The sequence below is a fragment of the Lithobates pipiens genome, unplaced genomic scaffold (assembly GCF_037356315.1).
Source record: "Lithobates pipiens isolate NorthernLeopardFrog02 unplaced genomic scaffold, aLitPip1_a1.2 Scaffold_19, whole genome shotgun sequence".
Classification (NCBI taxonomy): Eukaryota; Metazoa; Chordata; class Amphibia; order Anura; family Ranidae; genus Lithobates; species Lithobates pipiens.
The window spans coordinates 180,245,609-180,262,182 of record NW_027507764.1 but is presented as its reverse complement, the minus strand read 5'-3'; the positions used below and the strand labels follow the sequence as shown (position 1 = coordinate 180,262,182).

The 16,574-nt window shown below is 46.0% G+C and overlaps 1 protein-coding gene across 1 annotated transcript in view; it reads left to right on the top strand.

Moving 5' to 3' along the window:
- CDV3 (CDV3 homolog) overlaps window positions 1-16,574 on the top strand; it is a 50,573-nt gene that overhangs the window by 15,032 nt on the left and 18,967 nt on the right. Inside the window, exon 2 of the mRNA XM_077491522.1 lies at window positions 14,467-14,543. Within this exon, the coding sequence (XP_077347648.1) occupies window positions 14,467-14,543 (77 nt within the window). The remainder of the gene's footprint in view (window positions 1-14,466; window positions 14,544-16,574) is intronic.

The following is a 16,574-nucleotide window of genomic DNA, read 5'->3' as shown; positions in this document are numbered from 1 at the left end:
TGGTGTCACAGTGGGAACAGCATGTGGGTGCTTCTGAGGAAGAGCAGTGGGAGGGAGGCCCTACAGGCAGTTCCCCAGTGCTCCCTGAAATGTGGCTCAGCATTTCTCAGCTGCACATTCTGCTAAGGGTGCATTATACACCTGCCAAATAGGCCACTATGGGGGTAAGATCAGATCCTGCATGCACTAGGTGCAATAGAGAACATGGAGATCTGATACATCTCCTCTGGAGATGTCCGAAGTTCCATAGGTACTGGACACGGGTCCTAGATAATATAAGGTTTTCCAAGCTAAGAGGTTTGTTGGGCATACTAGATGCACTACTGGAAATCCGTGGATCCCCCAAATGGGTGATAATATTCGCTTGGAAAAAATAAGTCCGCACGGGGGTAAGAGGTAAATTTGACAAACTGGTCCCAATGGTTAGATGTTCCCGGACTAGCTCCACTACACCTGGTGTATGACAGATTTTGTTCTGGGGATTGATTCAAAGTAAGTTTACCACTGTTTTTGCTTTACTATTGCAATGTATGAGGAAAATGAATATCTATATGTATACCACTTTTTGTCACCAACTGGTTATATGTAACATGCCAATACTAGAATCGGTGGAATTGGTAGTTTACATGTGCTTTGTTTTGATCTATGTATGAACATGTACCTTCAATGCTCAACCTTTTTTGTTTGATTAAAAAAAGACAGTTTTTCTTTGTAGCGGTCACATCTGCAAGAAGGGTCAGTGAATTGCAGGCTCTCCCCAATAGGGAGTAATTTTTGTCTATTTTTGAGGATAGGGTAATACTTAGCACAGATGCTGCGTTTCTCCCAAAGGTATCCTCAGCTTTTCATAGATCCCAGGATATTTTTACCCACCACCTATTCCACTCCTTCTAACAAGGGAGAGGAACGGTTTAATCAGTTAGAGGCCAGGAGTCTTATGTTACGTTGAGAATTCTAGAGTTTAAAAAGTCAATCTTTATTTGTAGCTTTTTTTTTCAAATATAATCTTTATTTAACTCCAGAAGGGGCGGCGCCCCATGATACATACAGGAAAACATACAGAGCCATGACTACAAATATCAGCATGACATCAAGTATAACAGAGCAGTGTACAAGTCATGAGAAAACAATCAAATAAACGATCGGCCACTGCTCAGATCAAAAGCAACAACAACCTACGTCATAGCTCAGATAGACGATTTTGAAATGGGGGGTCGACCCCTGCGCCCCCCACGCATAATATGAGGGGGGGCATCCAGGGCTGTCAAAAAGAGGGAGTGAAGGGAAGAGGGATGACAAGAGGAAAGAGGGAGGGGGAGAAGAAGCAGCAAGAAAGAAAGAGAAGAAAAGGAAAAAAGATAAGGAAAAAAGAAAATAAAAAACAAAAGAGGGGGAAAGAGGGGGGGAGGTGAGAAAGTAGAGAAGGCGGGGCAGAGAGAGTCAAGCGGATGTGCGTGGACACGGCGGTGGCCTGAGATACCGACCCTGCAGGAAAGATGTGGTAGGGTCAGGTCGTCAACAGACGTCGACCTTCGTCCGAAAATATGAACATACACCATATATCCCAGGTCTTCTTAAAGACCTCCTGTTTATGTTGGGCCGTGAGGATTAAATCTTCTAGTTTGCGTACTTCCTCCACTTTCCGCAGCCAATGTGCCACAGTCGGGGGAGAACGCTGTTTCCAGTGAAGAGGAATACATGCTTTAGCTGCATTGAGGAGGTGGCAGATCAGCGATCTCCTGTATCTTTTAACAGGGGTTGCTGAATGATGAAGCAGAAAAAAGGCCGCCTCGTCCGGGACAGCATCCTCCGTAAATTTCTGGGTGATGCGGCGAACCTCGCCCCAGAATCCACGCAGCTGCGGGCAGGACCAGAAAACATGGAGCAGGGTACCTCTTTCCTCCTCACACCGCCAACACTGGTCCGACGAGGAGGGGAAACACCTGTTCAAACGCGAGGGGGTCAGATACCAGCGGTTAAGTACCTTAAAGTTTGTTTCCTGAATCTTAGTACAGGGAGAGGACCTAAGGGCTAGAGTGATAATGCGTTGAGATTGCGTTTCCGAGAACGTACAATTAAGGTCATCCTCCCATTTAGACAGACAGGGTAAGCGTGGGGGATTCCGCGGCGTGGATAACAACGCATACGTCTGTGAGAGGACGTGTGTCAATGGGTCAGTGCCGGAGCATAAAGCCTCAAATGGGGTTAAAGTTTGCGTGAAGTCCCGGGGACGTGACAGAGAGTGAAGGAAATGATGCAGTGGTAAGACCTTCCAGAAGGGGAGTCGATACATACCTGACGGTTCAGAGAGGTCGGAGATCGAAGGCCAGTGTCCCTCAGTCATAAATTTAGCCGCATAATCGTGGCCAGCTTCTCTAAGGGGTGCGTACTCAACGCAGCGTAGACCCGGTTCGAACTTTGGGTGACCCAGGATTGGAAGTAAGAGGGACACATGTGACCGAAGGAACTTTTGAGCAGTGGCGTGGTAGCTATGTTTCAATGTCGTCCCTATCAGCGGGTGTGTTTTCATATCCGTCGGGAGGTCTTTGTAGCACCACAGTGCTCCACGTAAGGGTATGCGGACCTGGGACTGTTCTATATGGATCCAGAGTTTAGAGGCACTATTTCGCCTCCAGTCAAGTATCCGTCCAAGGTGAGAAGCCAGGTAGTAGGAGCGAATGTCAGGAAGTGCGAGACCACCCCACTGTTTGGGAAGTATCAGTTGTGAGTGGCGTAGCCTAGGTTTTTTATGCGCATAGACAAATCTGGTGAAAAGAGATTGTACTTGTTTAAAAAAGAGTGGGGGTATATGTATGGGTAATGCTTGGATGAGGTAAATAAATTTGGGCAGGATGCTCATTTTAAGGAGGTTACACCTTCCGAACCAGGAATGGAGACCTCCATGCCATTTCTCTAGGAGCAGTCGGGTTTTGGTCAGTAGTGGCGGGAAGTTAAGTTCAAACGTCCGGGATATGTCAGCTGGGATTTTTGTGCCTAGATATGTTAGGGCGGTGTCGGTCCATCGGAAGCTAAACCCGGCCTGCAAGTCGGACAAGGTCCGGGAGGGGATAGCTATTCCCATGGCTTCCGATTTAGTGAAATTGATTTGCAGGTGAGAGAGAGCCCCATAACGCTTAAACTCGTTAAGAAGATTCGGCAAGGAGATTGTGGGATTTGTCAGGGAGAACATGAGGTCGTCTGCGTATGCAGAGATTTTACAGTGCGAGTTGCCAAACTGGAGCCCTGAGATATCCGGGTTAAGTCTAACGGTGCAAAGGAACGGTTCAAGGGACAGGGCGAAGAGTAAAGGGGACAGGGGGCAGCCCTGTCTTGTCCCATTCCCAATAGGGAAAGGACTCGAGAGGACTCCATTTGCCTTGACTTGAGCCGAGGGGGACGAATAGATGCTGGTAATCCATCTCATCATCCGTTCGCCCAGGCCAATGTGGCGAAGAACAGAAAACATATAAGTCCAATTGACCCTGTCAAATGCCTTTTCGGCATCAGTGTTAACTAAAAGACATGGGATTTTGCGGGAATGCGCGGCATGGAGTAGATTCAAGACCTTTATAGTATTATCTCTTGCTTCTCTATGGGGTATGAACCCCACCTGATCCAAATGTACAAGGGTCTGGAGATGGTGTGCTAGTCTGGAGGCAAGTATTTTGGAAAACAGTTTTAAATCTAAATTCAACAGGGAGATCGGCCTATAGCTGCCACACTGGTTCGGGTCCTTCCCTTCTTTAGGGATCAGAGAAATATGGGCTCTCAAAGTATCCCGCGGAAAGTCGGCTCCAGCTCCCAATGCATTAAAGAAAGACACCAGACGTGGACCCAGTATCGGGAATAGAGCCTTATAGTATTGGGCGGTGAAGCCGTCTGGGCCTGGGGCTTTATCTGCCTTCATAGCGGTCACTGCCATTTGTAGCTCTTCCAAAGTTATCGGTTCTTCCAATAGAACCCGTGATTCCGATGGGAGTGAGGGGAGCTGGGAGTCGGCAATATACTGGTCTATCTGCGATTGGTTGTGGGAGGGGCTCGGCAGGTTATATAGGCCTGAGTAGAAATCGCCAAAAGTCGCGGCGATTTGTTGCGGGGTAGAGATCCGCTGACCCTGCGCGGTGATCACGTGGGGGATAAAGGACGCCGATTTGATAGCTTTGACCGATTTGGCCAGCGTCTTCCCGCATTTATCTCCCGTTTCGTATGACAATCGGCGGGAAAACTGAATCGCCGCTTTGGCCTTGTATTGAAGTGCTTCGGTTATTTGCGTGCGAAGAGTGAGAAGTTCCGCTTCCAAGGGCTGAGTAGGGGCATGCTTATGTTTGGATTCTACAGAGGCTAGCTTGGTAAGTAAGAGGGCAATGTGCGCATTTCTTTTCTTTTTAATGGCGGCTCCGTGTTTAATAAGAGTCCCTCGGATCACTGTCTTGTGGGCTTCCCAGAGTATCCCAGGGTCACAGCCCTGCGTATCATTGTCCCGAAAGTACAGGTTAAGTTCCCTAGTCACATCCGCGAGAACTTCAGGAGTTTGCAAGAGGCTTTCGTTTAACCGCCAAAAAAGGGATCGGGGCGAGGGGTGGTGGTCGCTAAGGGTATAGGTTAAATAGATGGGGGCATGATCCGACCAAGTAATCTGACCCAAGGAGGTAGAGGAGACCAAGTGGAGTTGGTCGTGCGGGATTAGGAAGAGGTCAATCCTGGAATAAACCTTATGGGGGGGGGAATAGAAGGTATAATCCCTCTCACCGGGGTGTTGAAGCCGCCATATGTCCATCAATTGGGTGGTATGTAAACTTTGTGTTATGCGCTTCCTGCAGGTAGAGGAGATAGAGGAGTGACCGGAAGAGGTGTCTGATGTGGGGGACAGTGGGACGTTAAGGTCGCCACCTAGGATTAATTGGCCCATCTTAACATCCATCAATTTGTCTAAGGTGCGGCTGATGAAACTATCTTGGTGGTCATTAGGGGAATAAAGTGAGGCTAAGGTAAATTGCACGTCCCCAATTAGTCCCACCAAAAATAGAAACCGCCCGGCAGGGTCCGCCGTAACCACCTGACACTGCCACGGTAATCTGCTGGAGATCAGAATTGACACACCTTTGGATTTAGAGAGAGGGTTAGTGGAATGATAGACCTTGGAGTAATGCCTATTCTGGAGCAGTGGGAGCTTGTCATTCCTAAAATGTGTCTCTTGGATGAAGGCTATGTCCGCACGGGAGTTCTTAAGGTCGTGGAGAAGCATGCATCTCTTCTCGGGGGTGTTCAAACCCTTAGCATTCAGAGAAGCTACCGTGATAGAGGCCACCGCCATGTCTCAGAAGGGGGGGTGTGTAAAAGCAGTACAAGCACCCTAAGGGGGTCAGGCAAGAAGAGAGCTGTAGAGGAGAGAAAAAAAAAAAAAAAAAAAGAGGAGAAAAGAGGGAGGAGGGGGGAAAGGGACGGTGACAGGGGAGCGGAAACTTCCTACTCCCTAGACACCACGGGGAGAAGGTAGGGGTCAACTAAGGGGAAGACTTAGTCTTCGGAGTGCACGAACCCGGAACACCGGGGGTACACAATGGCCTATGTGGGGCGTGGGTAGGCAGGGGACCAGCGACGAGGTCCCGGGCCCTCCACCCACCTCGGCAAGTGTAAAGAAAAACAGACATAACAAATGATAAACAGTAACAGAAAATATAACAATAAAGAAGCAGGCATATCAACCTATATAACAGGAGGTATGGTTAATACCACTACTAGGAAACCTGGGCCCAGACATATGCACAGAAACCCAGCCGTAGCTCCGCTACAGCACATCGGACAGAAACCTGGCAGTCATCACAGTAAGCACATCATATAAACCCCCCCCCCCCCCCCAAAAAAAAAAAAAAACCCATAAGTGAGCCATGGGGTCCCTCTGCCGCGTTTAAAGAACAGTTCTATCATCAGCCAGGAACAACCCCTAAGGGGGAGTGAACAGCATAATGAAACGGTAAAATGGCCTAAGCGGGCGAGAGGGAATCCCACCCAACAGTCTCCTGCTGCGTCGAACGTGGAGGCCACAGAGTACAAATACATCAGCCAGGAGCTGGTCTCTCAGCCCTGGTAACACAGAGCGATTCGCCCAAAAGTAGAGAAGGGAATTAACAACCGAAGCCCAACAGACCATGCCCCCCCTGTGGACACCCCTCATAAAACCCCCAAAGTCTCCAAAGGAACAGCACGTCCAGACCCAACCCCAGCAGGACATGTCAATAACCCCCACCAGGCAGTAGCTCCACAGCAGAAGTGACAAAGTTTCTTCCTCGCTAGACAACCGTGCACCGCTGGGGAACTGAGAAAAAACAAAAGGGGGATTAAATAAAGGGAAAAAATAAAGTACCTGTCCGTGCAGAAAAGCAGCAGCATCGGCGGGAGGATGGGTAGTCGTGCCAGCGGGCAAGCCCGTAGGCCACCCAGACATCATTGTTGGTCTCCAGCAGGCGGGGGGGCTCCGAACAGAAACAGGGGGCGTCCGGTGTAGTTCCTTACTAGGGCTGAAGCCGGGGGGCCGAGGAGGAGACCTGGCAAGTATCAAGCACCGCTGGCTGCAGTGCAGAAAATGTCCAGGACGCTCAAGTGCCACAGCAAGGGGGGGGTGCTCTTCCATTATGACAGGAAGTCTCCTTCGCAGAGAGCAGCAGGCGATGAGCTCGGGGCCTGGGCGGTTCGGGGTGGAGAAAAAGACCAGAGCAGCAGTAGTTAAATAAAAAAAAAAAAATAAATAAAAAAAAAGGGGGGGGGGGGGAGAGGGGGACGTGCAAGGCGATGCCGAAAGGATGTCAGGCAAATCCGTTACTATCACCTATCCTTCCCGATCGTGGTCGCGGGAGAGGGTTCGCGGACGACGGCCCTCTCTCTGCCGTCTCCGCGGCATGGGCATTCCCGAGGTAGTTGGGCGGCCCTGCGACCGCGGAAGGTAGGCCAGCCAATTGGGCACAGCAATCGGATCCGCATCTAGGAAAATAAACAACTCCGGAAGAGCCTCCGGCGATTTCAGCAAAAAAGATCTCTGATTTCTGGTGAAGGTGGCAGAGAAAGGATAGCCCCAGCGATAGGTAGCATTACAGCGCCTGGCCAGATCCAGGAGGGGCTTTAGAAGGGCTCGGCGGTGTAGAGTCGGTCTAGAAACATCAGGGAGGATCTTCACACAGGCCCCGTCGAAGTCCAACTCACCCGTTTCCCACGACCGTCGGGCAACAATCTCCTTGTGGGTGTAGTGGTGCAGGCGACAGAGGACATCTCTTGGCCGAGCTGGATCAGACGGTCTTGGGCCCAGGGTTCTGTGCACCCTGTCGATCTCGAACCGTTCCGGTAGCTGCTCACCCGCCACTTGCCGAAAAATTGCGGTGACCGTGGCTAGGAGATCCGCGGGGCCGGTAGCCTCCGGGAGGCCGCGGAGCCGCAAATTATTCCGGCGGCTCCGGTCCTCGATCTCCTCCATACGGAGCTGCAGCTCCACCGCTGCTAGGGAGTGAGCTCCATGTTGGGACTCAAGCGCGGAGACTCTCCGCTCCAAGGAAGTCACCGACAGTTCCTCCGTTGTGAGGCGTGTGCCTAGGGAATGAACTTCCTGGCGAATCGCGGCGATCTCCTTTCTATGGGCGGCCTCCACTCTCCCAACAATGGTCTCAATGTCTGTTTTCGTCGGGAGGGCCTGCAGGATGGCCTTTAACTCCGGGTCCGTGCGGTAAAGCAGCGGCAGGTGAGGAGATCCACCCGGGTCCGCCGATGGGGCCGCCGGGGAGCTCGGATAGAAAGTCGGGCTTTGTGAACCCACAGAGGCTGCCCGAACGTCCGCTTGTGTCGGGACTGGGGAGCTCGTGCCACGAGGCTCCGCCATCTTGGATCCCGAGGCGCTCGGGCCCGAGCGGCTAAAAAGTCTCTGTAGGTCTCCGATAGCCTGGTTATCGGTGGCTGGGGTAGCCCTGTGTCTCGTCCGCTGGCTTGCCCGCTTCTTAGAAGATGGCATGTCCGGTAAATTAGTGTGGTATTGCCAAGGTGGGTGCAGGGTGGCCAGGAGCTCAGGTAGAACACCTCCTCACTCGGCCATGTCCAAGCCACGCCCCCTATTTGTAGCTTTTTGCCAGTTCACGCAGAGGTCAAAAGGCATCTAAGTCCACTATAGCTAGGTGGATCAGATTAGTTCTTACTGAATGTTATAGCCGGCAGGGGACCCCTGCCTCCATTTATCAGCTCACGACCAGTGCCTTGTCATGGGCAGAGAGCTGGTGCTTCACCAGAGGAAATATGCAAAGTTGCAACATGGTCCAGTTACTTTACCTTCACGAAGCATTATCGCCTGGATCTGTTTACACGCAAAGATCGCTCGGACGTAAGATCCTCAGGCGGTGGTCCTGCCCTAAATGGTAAATTCTTGAGACTCCTCTCAGATTCTGTCCTGGAAGACTGGAGAAAACCTGAGTTAGACTGGGAACTCATTTTCTGGGAAGTTTTTATCCTAAGTGGGCTGCATGTTTCTTGTCAGGAGGGAAGTCTAACTCTGGTTTTTATTTATTTTTTCTGTCAGGGACTCCTCTCCCTGTCAACTGCAAACATCCAAAAAATATTCAGATACTAAAGGTTTTACGTTGGGTAATCACCTTTCAAAAGTCTGCCCTCCAACCATCCCTTCATCTAGAATCCTTTTGTCCTCATTATAGGCCCAAAGAAAAAAAAATAATAGAACCTAACTAGATAACAGCAAAATATGAAACAACCCACAACCACATCCCAAATCAAACAGAAAAAGGAAGAAAGTTGTCCCACGGATTGTAGGGGTTGAATGAAAAGTAATAAAGTAAGAAAAAGATATATATTACAACATTTTATTCATACAAAATCCACAGTTAAAAATATGTTTGCATAACTAGAACAATTGATGCAGTAAATCTCCTAGGATGTGAACATACTCTCAAGCTGACGAGTGCAATCCATACATCAAATACTCAACGTGTTTCGGATAATCGTTTATACAATTCCTCCTTCAGGGGTTTTATTTGGAACATATACTGTAATATCGGACATAGAAATAAAAAATAGGTATTACATTAACCACTTTGCGCCTGCGCTATAGCCAAAAGACGGCTACAGCGCGGACGCTAACTGCCAGGAGGGCGTCCTCCTGTTTACTTCCGCAATGCGTGCTCCCGCAAGCGCATCGGAAGTTCTGTGCTGGCCATGTCCCTTGGACACGGCTAGTCACAGATCGCTGTAAATGGCAAATCACAGCGGCCGTTTACAGCGTGATCGGCATGTCCAACGAGAGATTCTCATATGAGATCATCGCTCATCGCCGTCTCTCCCTCACACAAACTGCGTGTGAGGAGGGAGAGATAAACCGCTGAGGGAAAAAATAAACGAAAATAAAGTGCCCACTCAGTGTCACATGTCATTGTCCTGATGCTCCAGGACCTTCAAAAGTGTAATGGGTAGTCAACAAGTTAGATGTGTAATTTATGCTCCTAGAACACCTGACGGTGCTCCCTGCATGTTGGGCCTCTAAGTGGCCAGGCTGTGGAAAAGTTCCACACATGTGGTATCGTAATACTTGGGAGTAGCACAATTTATTTTGGGGCATTATTTGTGGTATACACATGCCAAGTGAGAAATAACCTATTACAATGACCATTTTGCGGAAAAAGATAAAATATAAATCTTCATTTTGCAAAGAATTGTGGGGGGAGAAAATACGACATCAAAAAGCTCACCATTCCTCTTACTAAATACCTTGGAATGTCCTACTTTCAAAAAAGGGGTCATTTGGGGGGTATTTGTACTTTCCTGGCTTGTTTGGGTGCAAGAAATGAGATAGGCCACCAGTACTTCAGGTGTGATCAATTTTGTATGATTTGTGCCACAACTTATAGACTCTCTAACTTTCACAAAGGCCAAATAATATCCACTAATTTGGGTTATTTTTACCAAAGATATGCAGCAGTATAAATTGTGGCTAAAATGTATGAAGAAAAATAATTAGCAAAATTTGATCACAGAAAAATAAGTTTTTTTTTGAAAATTTTCTGTCTTTTTTTTATTTTTTATTTTTTTTCTTTTATAGCCCAAAAAATAAAAAACCCAGAGGTGATCAAATACCACCAAAAGCTCTATTTGTGGGGGGGGGGGAAGACAAAAAAATCATTTGGGGTACAGTATTACATGACTGAGTAATTATCATTCAGTGTGAGAGCACCGACAGCTGAAAATTGGTCTGGGCAGGAGGGGGATTTAAGTGCTCAGTTGTCAAGTGGTTAATCGTATAGTAAATGTAAACACATGTGCAATAAACAAGGGATAAGCATATAGAGACATAGCAAATATTCAAGAGGGAAAAACTAGAACACTTACTCAAACTATTCATGTGTAACGCTTATAGCATAATGAGACAGGTGATACTCCAGCAATTCGGTCTCTAAGTAGGTGTTTAGACAATTCATCAAAATGGGACTCAATTAGATTGAAGACCACCAATGGGGTAAAAGGCCACCTCCCAAAAAGAGGGACAAGGGGAAATGTGAATTGGGGGGGGGGGGGGGGGGTGCACTGAGCTGAGGTATTCACAAGGAGCAGCAGAGAACGGACTGATATATCCTGTATAAGACAGTATATAGCAAGGTATGATTAAAACACACGGTATACCTTGAGGGTTACTAAAAAAAATATATAAAAAACTGAATATATGCATATATCTTGGATTGAAATTGCAAGATGAGCAGACAATAAGAGAGGTATCGGCCAAATAAATGGCTTTTCCTTCACATTCGTAAATATATTAGGTGAATGGAGGTGATAGCCATAAACCACCAATAGAAGTTTCCACCTGCTCTGCTGTGGTAAAAGAAAAAACAAAGTCAATATGGCTTTAAAAATGCAAAACGCCATTGCCCAATTGCAATATGTTTTAGATGCCAATATGTATAGCAAAAATAAGAGTAACTCGCCAAAGATTGAATATCAAAACACTGCTCCTGGATGCATGAGTAATGGCGTGCGGCAAACAAATGCTGCCTATAGTGTGGTTAAATAGCTAGGGGCTGATGAGTGACGCTCAGAAGGGGAGGGTGAGAGACTGATACTGCCTGGTGTGGTAAAAGGAGGATGGTCCACAATGTGTGCAGCTCTGGTATCTCGCCAACAGAACGGAAGGGTCTGGTATGGATATTTGGGGGGGACCCCCGCTTTTTTTATTGTCATTTTTTTCCCCTCCAATGACTGTTCTCTGTATTACGGGGAGCCGACAATTCATTATAGCCGCGAGTGATTTAAAAAAAAAATTATTTTATTTTTTTCCTGCAGAAATTACATTTTGTGCAGGGAAAGTTCTAAGCACAGGAAACATGCGCCCCTTTATAGGCATACTATACACACCCCCCAGGTACGAAATTTAAAGGAATATTACACTTTTATTGTTTTACTTTAAGCATTATTAAAATCGCTGCTCCTGGAAAAATGGCTGTTTTTAAAACTTTTTATTTTTTTTTTATTTTTTTGCATTGATCCATGTCACCTGGGGCAGGAACCAGGTCCCCAAACACTTTTTAGGACAAAAACTTGCATATTAGCCTTTAGATTTTGAACGTTCAAGTCCCCATAGACTTTAATAGGGTTCTAAAGTTCACATGAAGTTTAGGTTTGTTCGCAGATTCTGGTGTGAATCGAACCAATTTGACCAAAAGATCACCCACAGATGTATTCCGTCAAAGTTACCAAAGGGATCTGCGGGACAAATGGGCATACACGTGGATCACTAGTCAGGACATGCCAGTACTTATTTAAAATCTTTTTCCCTTGTGTTCATTTGAAAATGTAGTGACAATTCTTGTACAAGCATGTGTCTAAGGTGTAGATTTTTGCTGTGGGCGTAACAGATCTTGTCTATTGATATTACTTTGTTGAAGGCCCTTTTTAAACATCCGACTATACCCTGTTTCCAAGAGGCTTTTTTTCCTGGACCTGCCAAACATATACTGCAGATAACCGCAGCTGCTTTTAAAAGCCAGCAAATTGGCAGTGCTGTGTTGGCAGAGTCTGGGCAAGCTGTGGGCCAGACAAAATGCCCACGAGCTGGGGTTCAGAGACCCCTGCTTTAAGGGATAAGTAGTCTTGTACCTTTTCTATCTAAGATGGTATCAACCCTCCACTGTAACAAAGACCTAGTCCTTCCAACTTTCTGCCCTGTCATTGTCGCAGTTATCGGAAGCTGTTGTTTTCAGAGCAGACTCTGTCTTACTGACGACTTCAGAGAACATCCTAATTTCGAATGAAAATGCCTCCAGCACGATTATGTGTTCACTCCACCAGACTGGTGGGGGTTTCCTGTGCATTCAAAAATCAATCCTCGGTCACCATCTGGTCTTTGTACTTTTCTCCAAATGGACATCCAAGCCTCTGGCTACCATTTTCCTGCAGCAGCACCTCATGTTCTGTTGGTTGACCCTTGTTGGGTCTGTTTGCAGATTTGTATGGCGTCTCGCCCATCTTTCGAATTGCTTGGGGATGACCCAGGGTCTTTGAATGTCCTTTACTGTATGACTAAAGTGATTGTAAAGGGTAGATTAAAAAAAGTTCTACTTAAACTTACCAGCCCCAATCCTCCTCTCTTGTGGTCCTCCCACAGGGTGCTCTTAACTCCTCTTGTTTTTTTTTTTAGAATTGTAATCCTCTGTATTGTAGCATGCCTCTGGACTCGATCCTGAGCTGCACTGCCTGCATCTGTAGACACACAGCAAGCCTCTGCCCCATTCCCTGCTCACTCGGCACAGAATTTCATAAATTGCTCTCTGCCCTGTGAGAAGAGAGCCACTCTCTTCTCGGGCACATCGCTGGATCGGGGTGTAAGTATAAGAGGGCTGGCGGGGGAAACTGCACAGTTTTGTACCTTGATGCAGAGAATGGTTCACCTTTTTAAATAAAAGGGATTTTTTATAGCGGGTAAAAATTTATACATACATACATACATACATACATACATACATACATACATACATACATACATACATACATACTCTGCAGCCTGTGAGACATTATGCCAGGATCTCGCAGACTCAAAGTACATTCTCTTCTTGTTCCCTTCGATGCAGGTAATTGCAGGAAAATTCAATGGACTAGAATAGCACCGACCATTAAGAACTACACGCCTGTCGGCCTGGGAGGCGGATGGTGGTTAATATTTTATCTATTCGCAGAGCTCTGTGAATGACCGACTTGGCCATTTGGGTGGAGCCCCGCATGGCCATACTGCTTTTTAAATTGACAACGGGTGTGGGGAGAAGAGCCCTCATCTGCTGCGACGGGGAGGGAGCAGAAGAAGCAGTAGCTGGAACATGTAGCTTGTTCCACCATAAATATGGGTGGAAAATGTAACATGTTCCAAAGGAGAACTTATCCTTTTCATGGTAAAAAAAAAAAACCTTCTGCCTTTAGAACCACTTTAAGAGGAAATGGAATTTACAGGCAAGTTTAAATTTCTATCTTGGAGTACGGTACAAAGACACAGGCCACCTTCTCTGTTCGGGTTACTCTGCATTGCTTGCAAGACTCGCAAGGTCTAGAGGGGGCATGAGGCTGAAGTCATTTCACTGTTATGACATCTGACTGATAGGCGTGAGGCGTTCTTAAACTTCTATATACAGTTGTTATCTTTGATTTTGTACCTGGATGCTGGCGCTAACAGTTATGGTTCACCAGGGCAGTGTGCGGGCGCTTAGAGCTGGACTCAGTTTTTTTAATAGGTCACTGGGAGAATTTCTTACTCCCATGGACTCTCCATAGGACAGAAGGAAAGGCTACACTGGTTGCTTGGTTTGTAAGGTTGAATAAAGTCCCTGGTTCTTTGTGTAAGGTGGATCGCTTTTTAGAGTCTTCCCCTGTGTAAACTTGGCCCTTATAGCTAGATCAACAGGACAAGATTTTTGGTCTACTGTGATGTCGGGCAGTTTAGGGCCGGTTCACACTGCAGGCAAGGCGACTCCGACTTGCCTCGCCGCGGCCTCAGCGGCGACTTGCAAATGACTTCTGTATAGAAGTCAATGCAAGTCGCCCCCGAGGTCGCCCAAAAGTAGTACAGGAACCTTTTTTCTGAGTCGGAGTGACTCGAGTCGCTCCTCTCAGAACGGTTCCATTGTACAGAACGGGGGCGACTTGCGAGGCGAGTCGTGTCGCCTCGCATCGCCCGCTGTGTGAACCGGCTCTTATTGAAATGTTTTGCCGTAACACAATGCATGTTTACACGCAATGTAATGCTGGTGTAGATGGGCTCTTGGGCATGGGGGGGATATAAACGTGCTGGCATCTTTCCATAAATAGTATTGGTAGTTTGTATTCGCTAGTCCTTTGTACCGAATTATTATATTTTTTTTTTTTGATACATTGCCAAGCTTGGTGTTCTCCTAATGTTTACTTTTTTCATTTTTTTTTTTTTTTTTTTTTTTTTTTTTTTTTTTTAAGGAAGACGATGAGTGGAAAGAATTTGAGCAAAAAGAAGTAGATTACAGTGGACTTAGACTTCACTCGCTACAGATAAGGTATTGTACGGAATAACCATTAATATTGAATTTAGTCCTTTTCTATTTCTGCGCGCAAGCATGCATGCCTACCATGGAGTTCGGAAGTTCAACCAGAAGCCCTCGTGCTAGTTCTTGAGTGTTCTCACGTGTTTGGATGTACTGCACTGTGAGGCTTCTCCCTGCTTGTGTTTTATGTAAAATATATATATATATATATATATATATATATATATATATATATATATATATATATATATATATATATATATATATATATATATATATATATATATATATATATATATATATATAATTTTTTTTTTTTTTTTTTTTTTTTTTTTTTTGATCCTCAGTTTAACACACTGCATTGATGTGGTCATGTAACCATCTGATGGTCAGAGTGTGAAAGTAAACACTTTTGATCTCTGTAATTCAAGATCACTTCTATTTGCTGGTAGAGGGCTGCGCTGACTTTGGACTTGATGAAACAAAAGTGGACCAACACTAGCAGATGACATAGCTCCCCAGATCCTCACTGTGGAAACTTCACGCTTTACCTCATGCAACTTTGATTTTGTGCCTCTCCACTCTTCCTCCAGATCCTGGGACCTTGTTTTTCAAATTAAATAAATATAATTTTTTTTTTTTTTTCACAGTCCATGATGATTTGAGGAGCCATGTCATCTGCTGGTGTTGGTCCACTGTGTTTTATCAAGTCCAAAGTCATCGCAGCCCTCTTCCAAGTAAATCCTAGAGCACTTCATGCTTCCCTCTGCTGATCAGCTTTATGGAGATGCTGATTTCATTTTTCAGCAGGACTTGACACCTGCCCACACTGCATAGAAATAAAAATGCAGCCTTAGAAACATATCTCAAAATCAACTGAGACAATGTTGTGATTCTCACAATCAGTATTAAAGTGGAAGTAAACCCTTCTATAATTTTCAGTCAAGGAAGCTGCCATCTTGGCCTCTGATTCTTCAACTGTCATAATGCTGCATATGTGATCAGTTATGAAACCATTGGATAGTTTGGTTGAGAGCACAACCAATGTGAAAGTTACATTCCCGGCATGCCGGAAATGCTAAGTGTTTTTTTGAAACTGGGTTTACTCCCGCTTTAAGATTTGAAGCCTTCATCTTTGATGTACACCACCACAATCCTGTTTTGACTCACTGGGTGTATGCCTCCTTGGGTTCAAACATTCTGGTAAGCCTTCATCTAATTGGTGGATTATCTACTTGTAAACTTTACTCACAAGCTGTTTTCACTTTTGATGTCAAGAGGATGCCATGTTATGAACATTTGGTTTCTATTCATTTCATTTTTGGAATCTTTAATCTGTCTATTTGTTTTTCAATATCTATGTAGTATCGCTGTAAATCTACTTAATCAAGGTTTCACACAATTCGTAATATTGCGTGTGAGATTCACAACATTGTCTCAGTTCATTTTGAGATGTTTCTAGAGCTGCACTTTTATTTCAGATTTTTGCAATTGTCTATTTGCCGTGCTAGCTGATTTTTTTTGTTTAAAGGGACAGTGTGGTATTCCACTTTCTTCCTGCCCGCGTGGCTAAAAGTACCAATATCTGATTTAATGTTCATGGCATCCCTGTGCTTGATTGGCCCACAAACTCTCCTGACCAAAACACCCATAGAGAATCTGTGGAGTATTGTCAAGAGAAAGATGAAATGCCAGACCCAACAATGCAGATGAGCTGAACTACTCTATCACAGCAACCTGGGCTTCCATAACACCTCAGCGGTGCCACAGGATGATCGCCGCCATGCCACGCTGCATTGATGCAGTAATTCATGCAAAAGGAGCCTCAACCAAGTATTGAGTGCATACTATACTGTACATGGACATACTTTTCAGTAAGCAAACATTTCTGTATTAAAAAATCCTTTCCTCTTTTGTTCATTGATGGACACAGCATCATCTTGACCTTAGGGTTATATCGCCACTTTAGGAGAGGACTAGGCAGAGTGTTAAAAACAGCAAAGTACTGCCCAGGACGGCAGTCATACTGGCTATAACCTCACA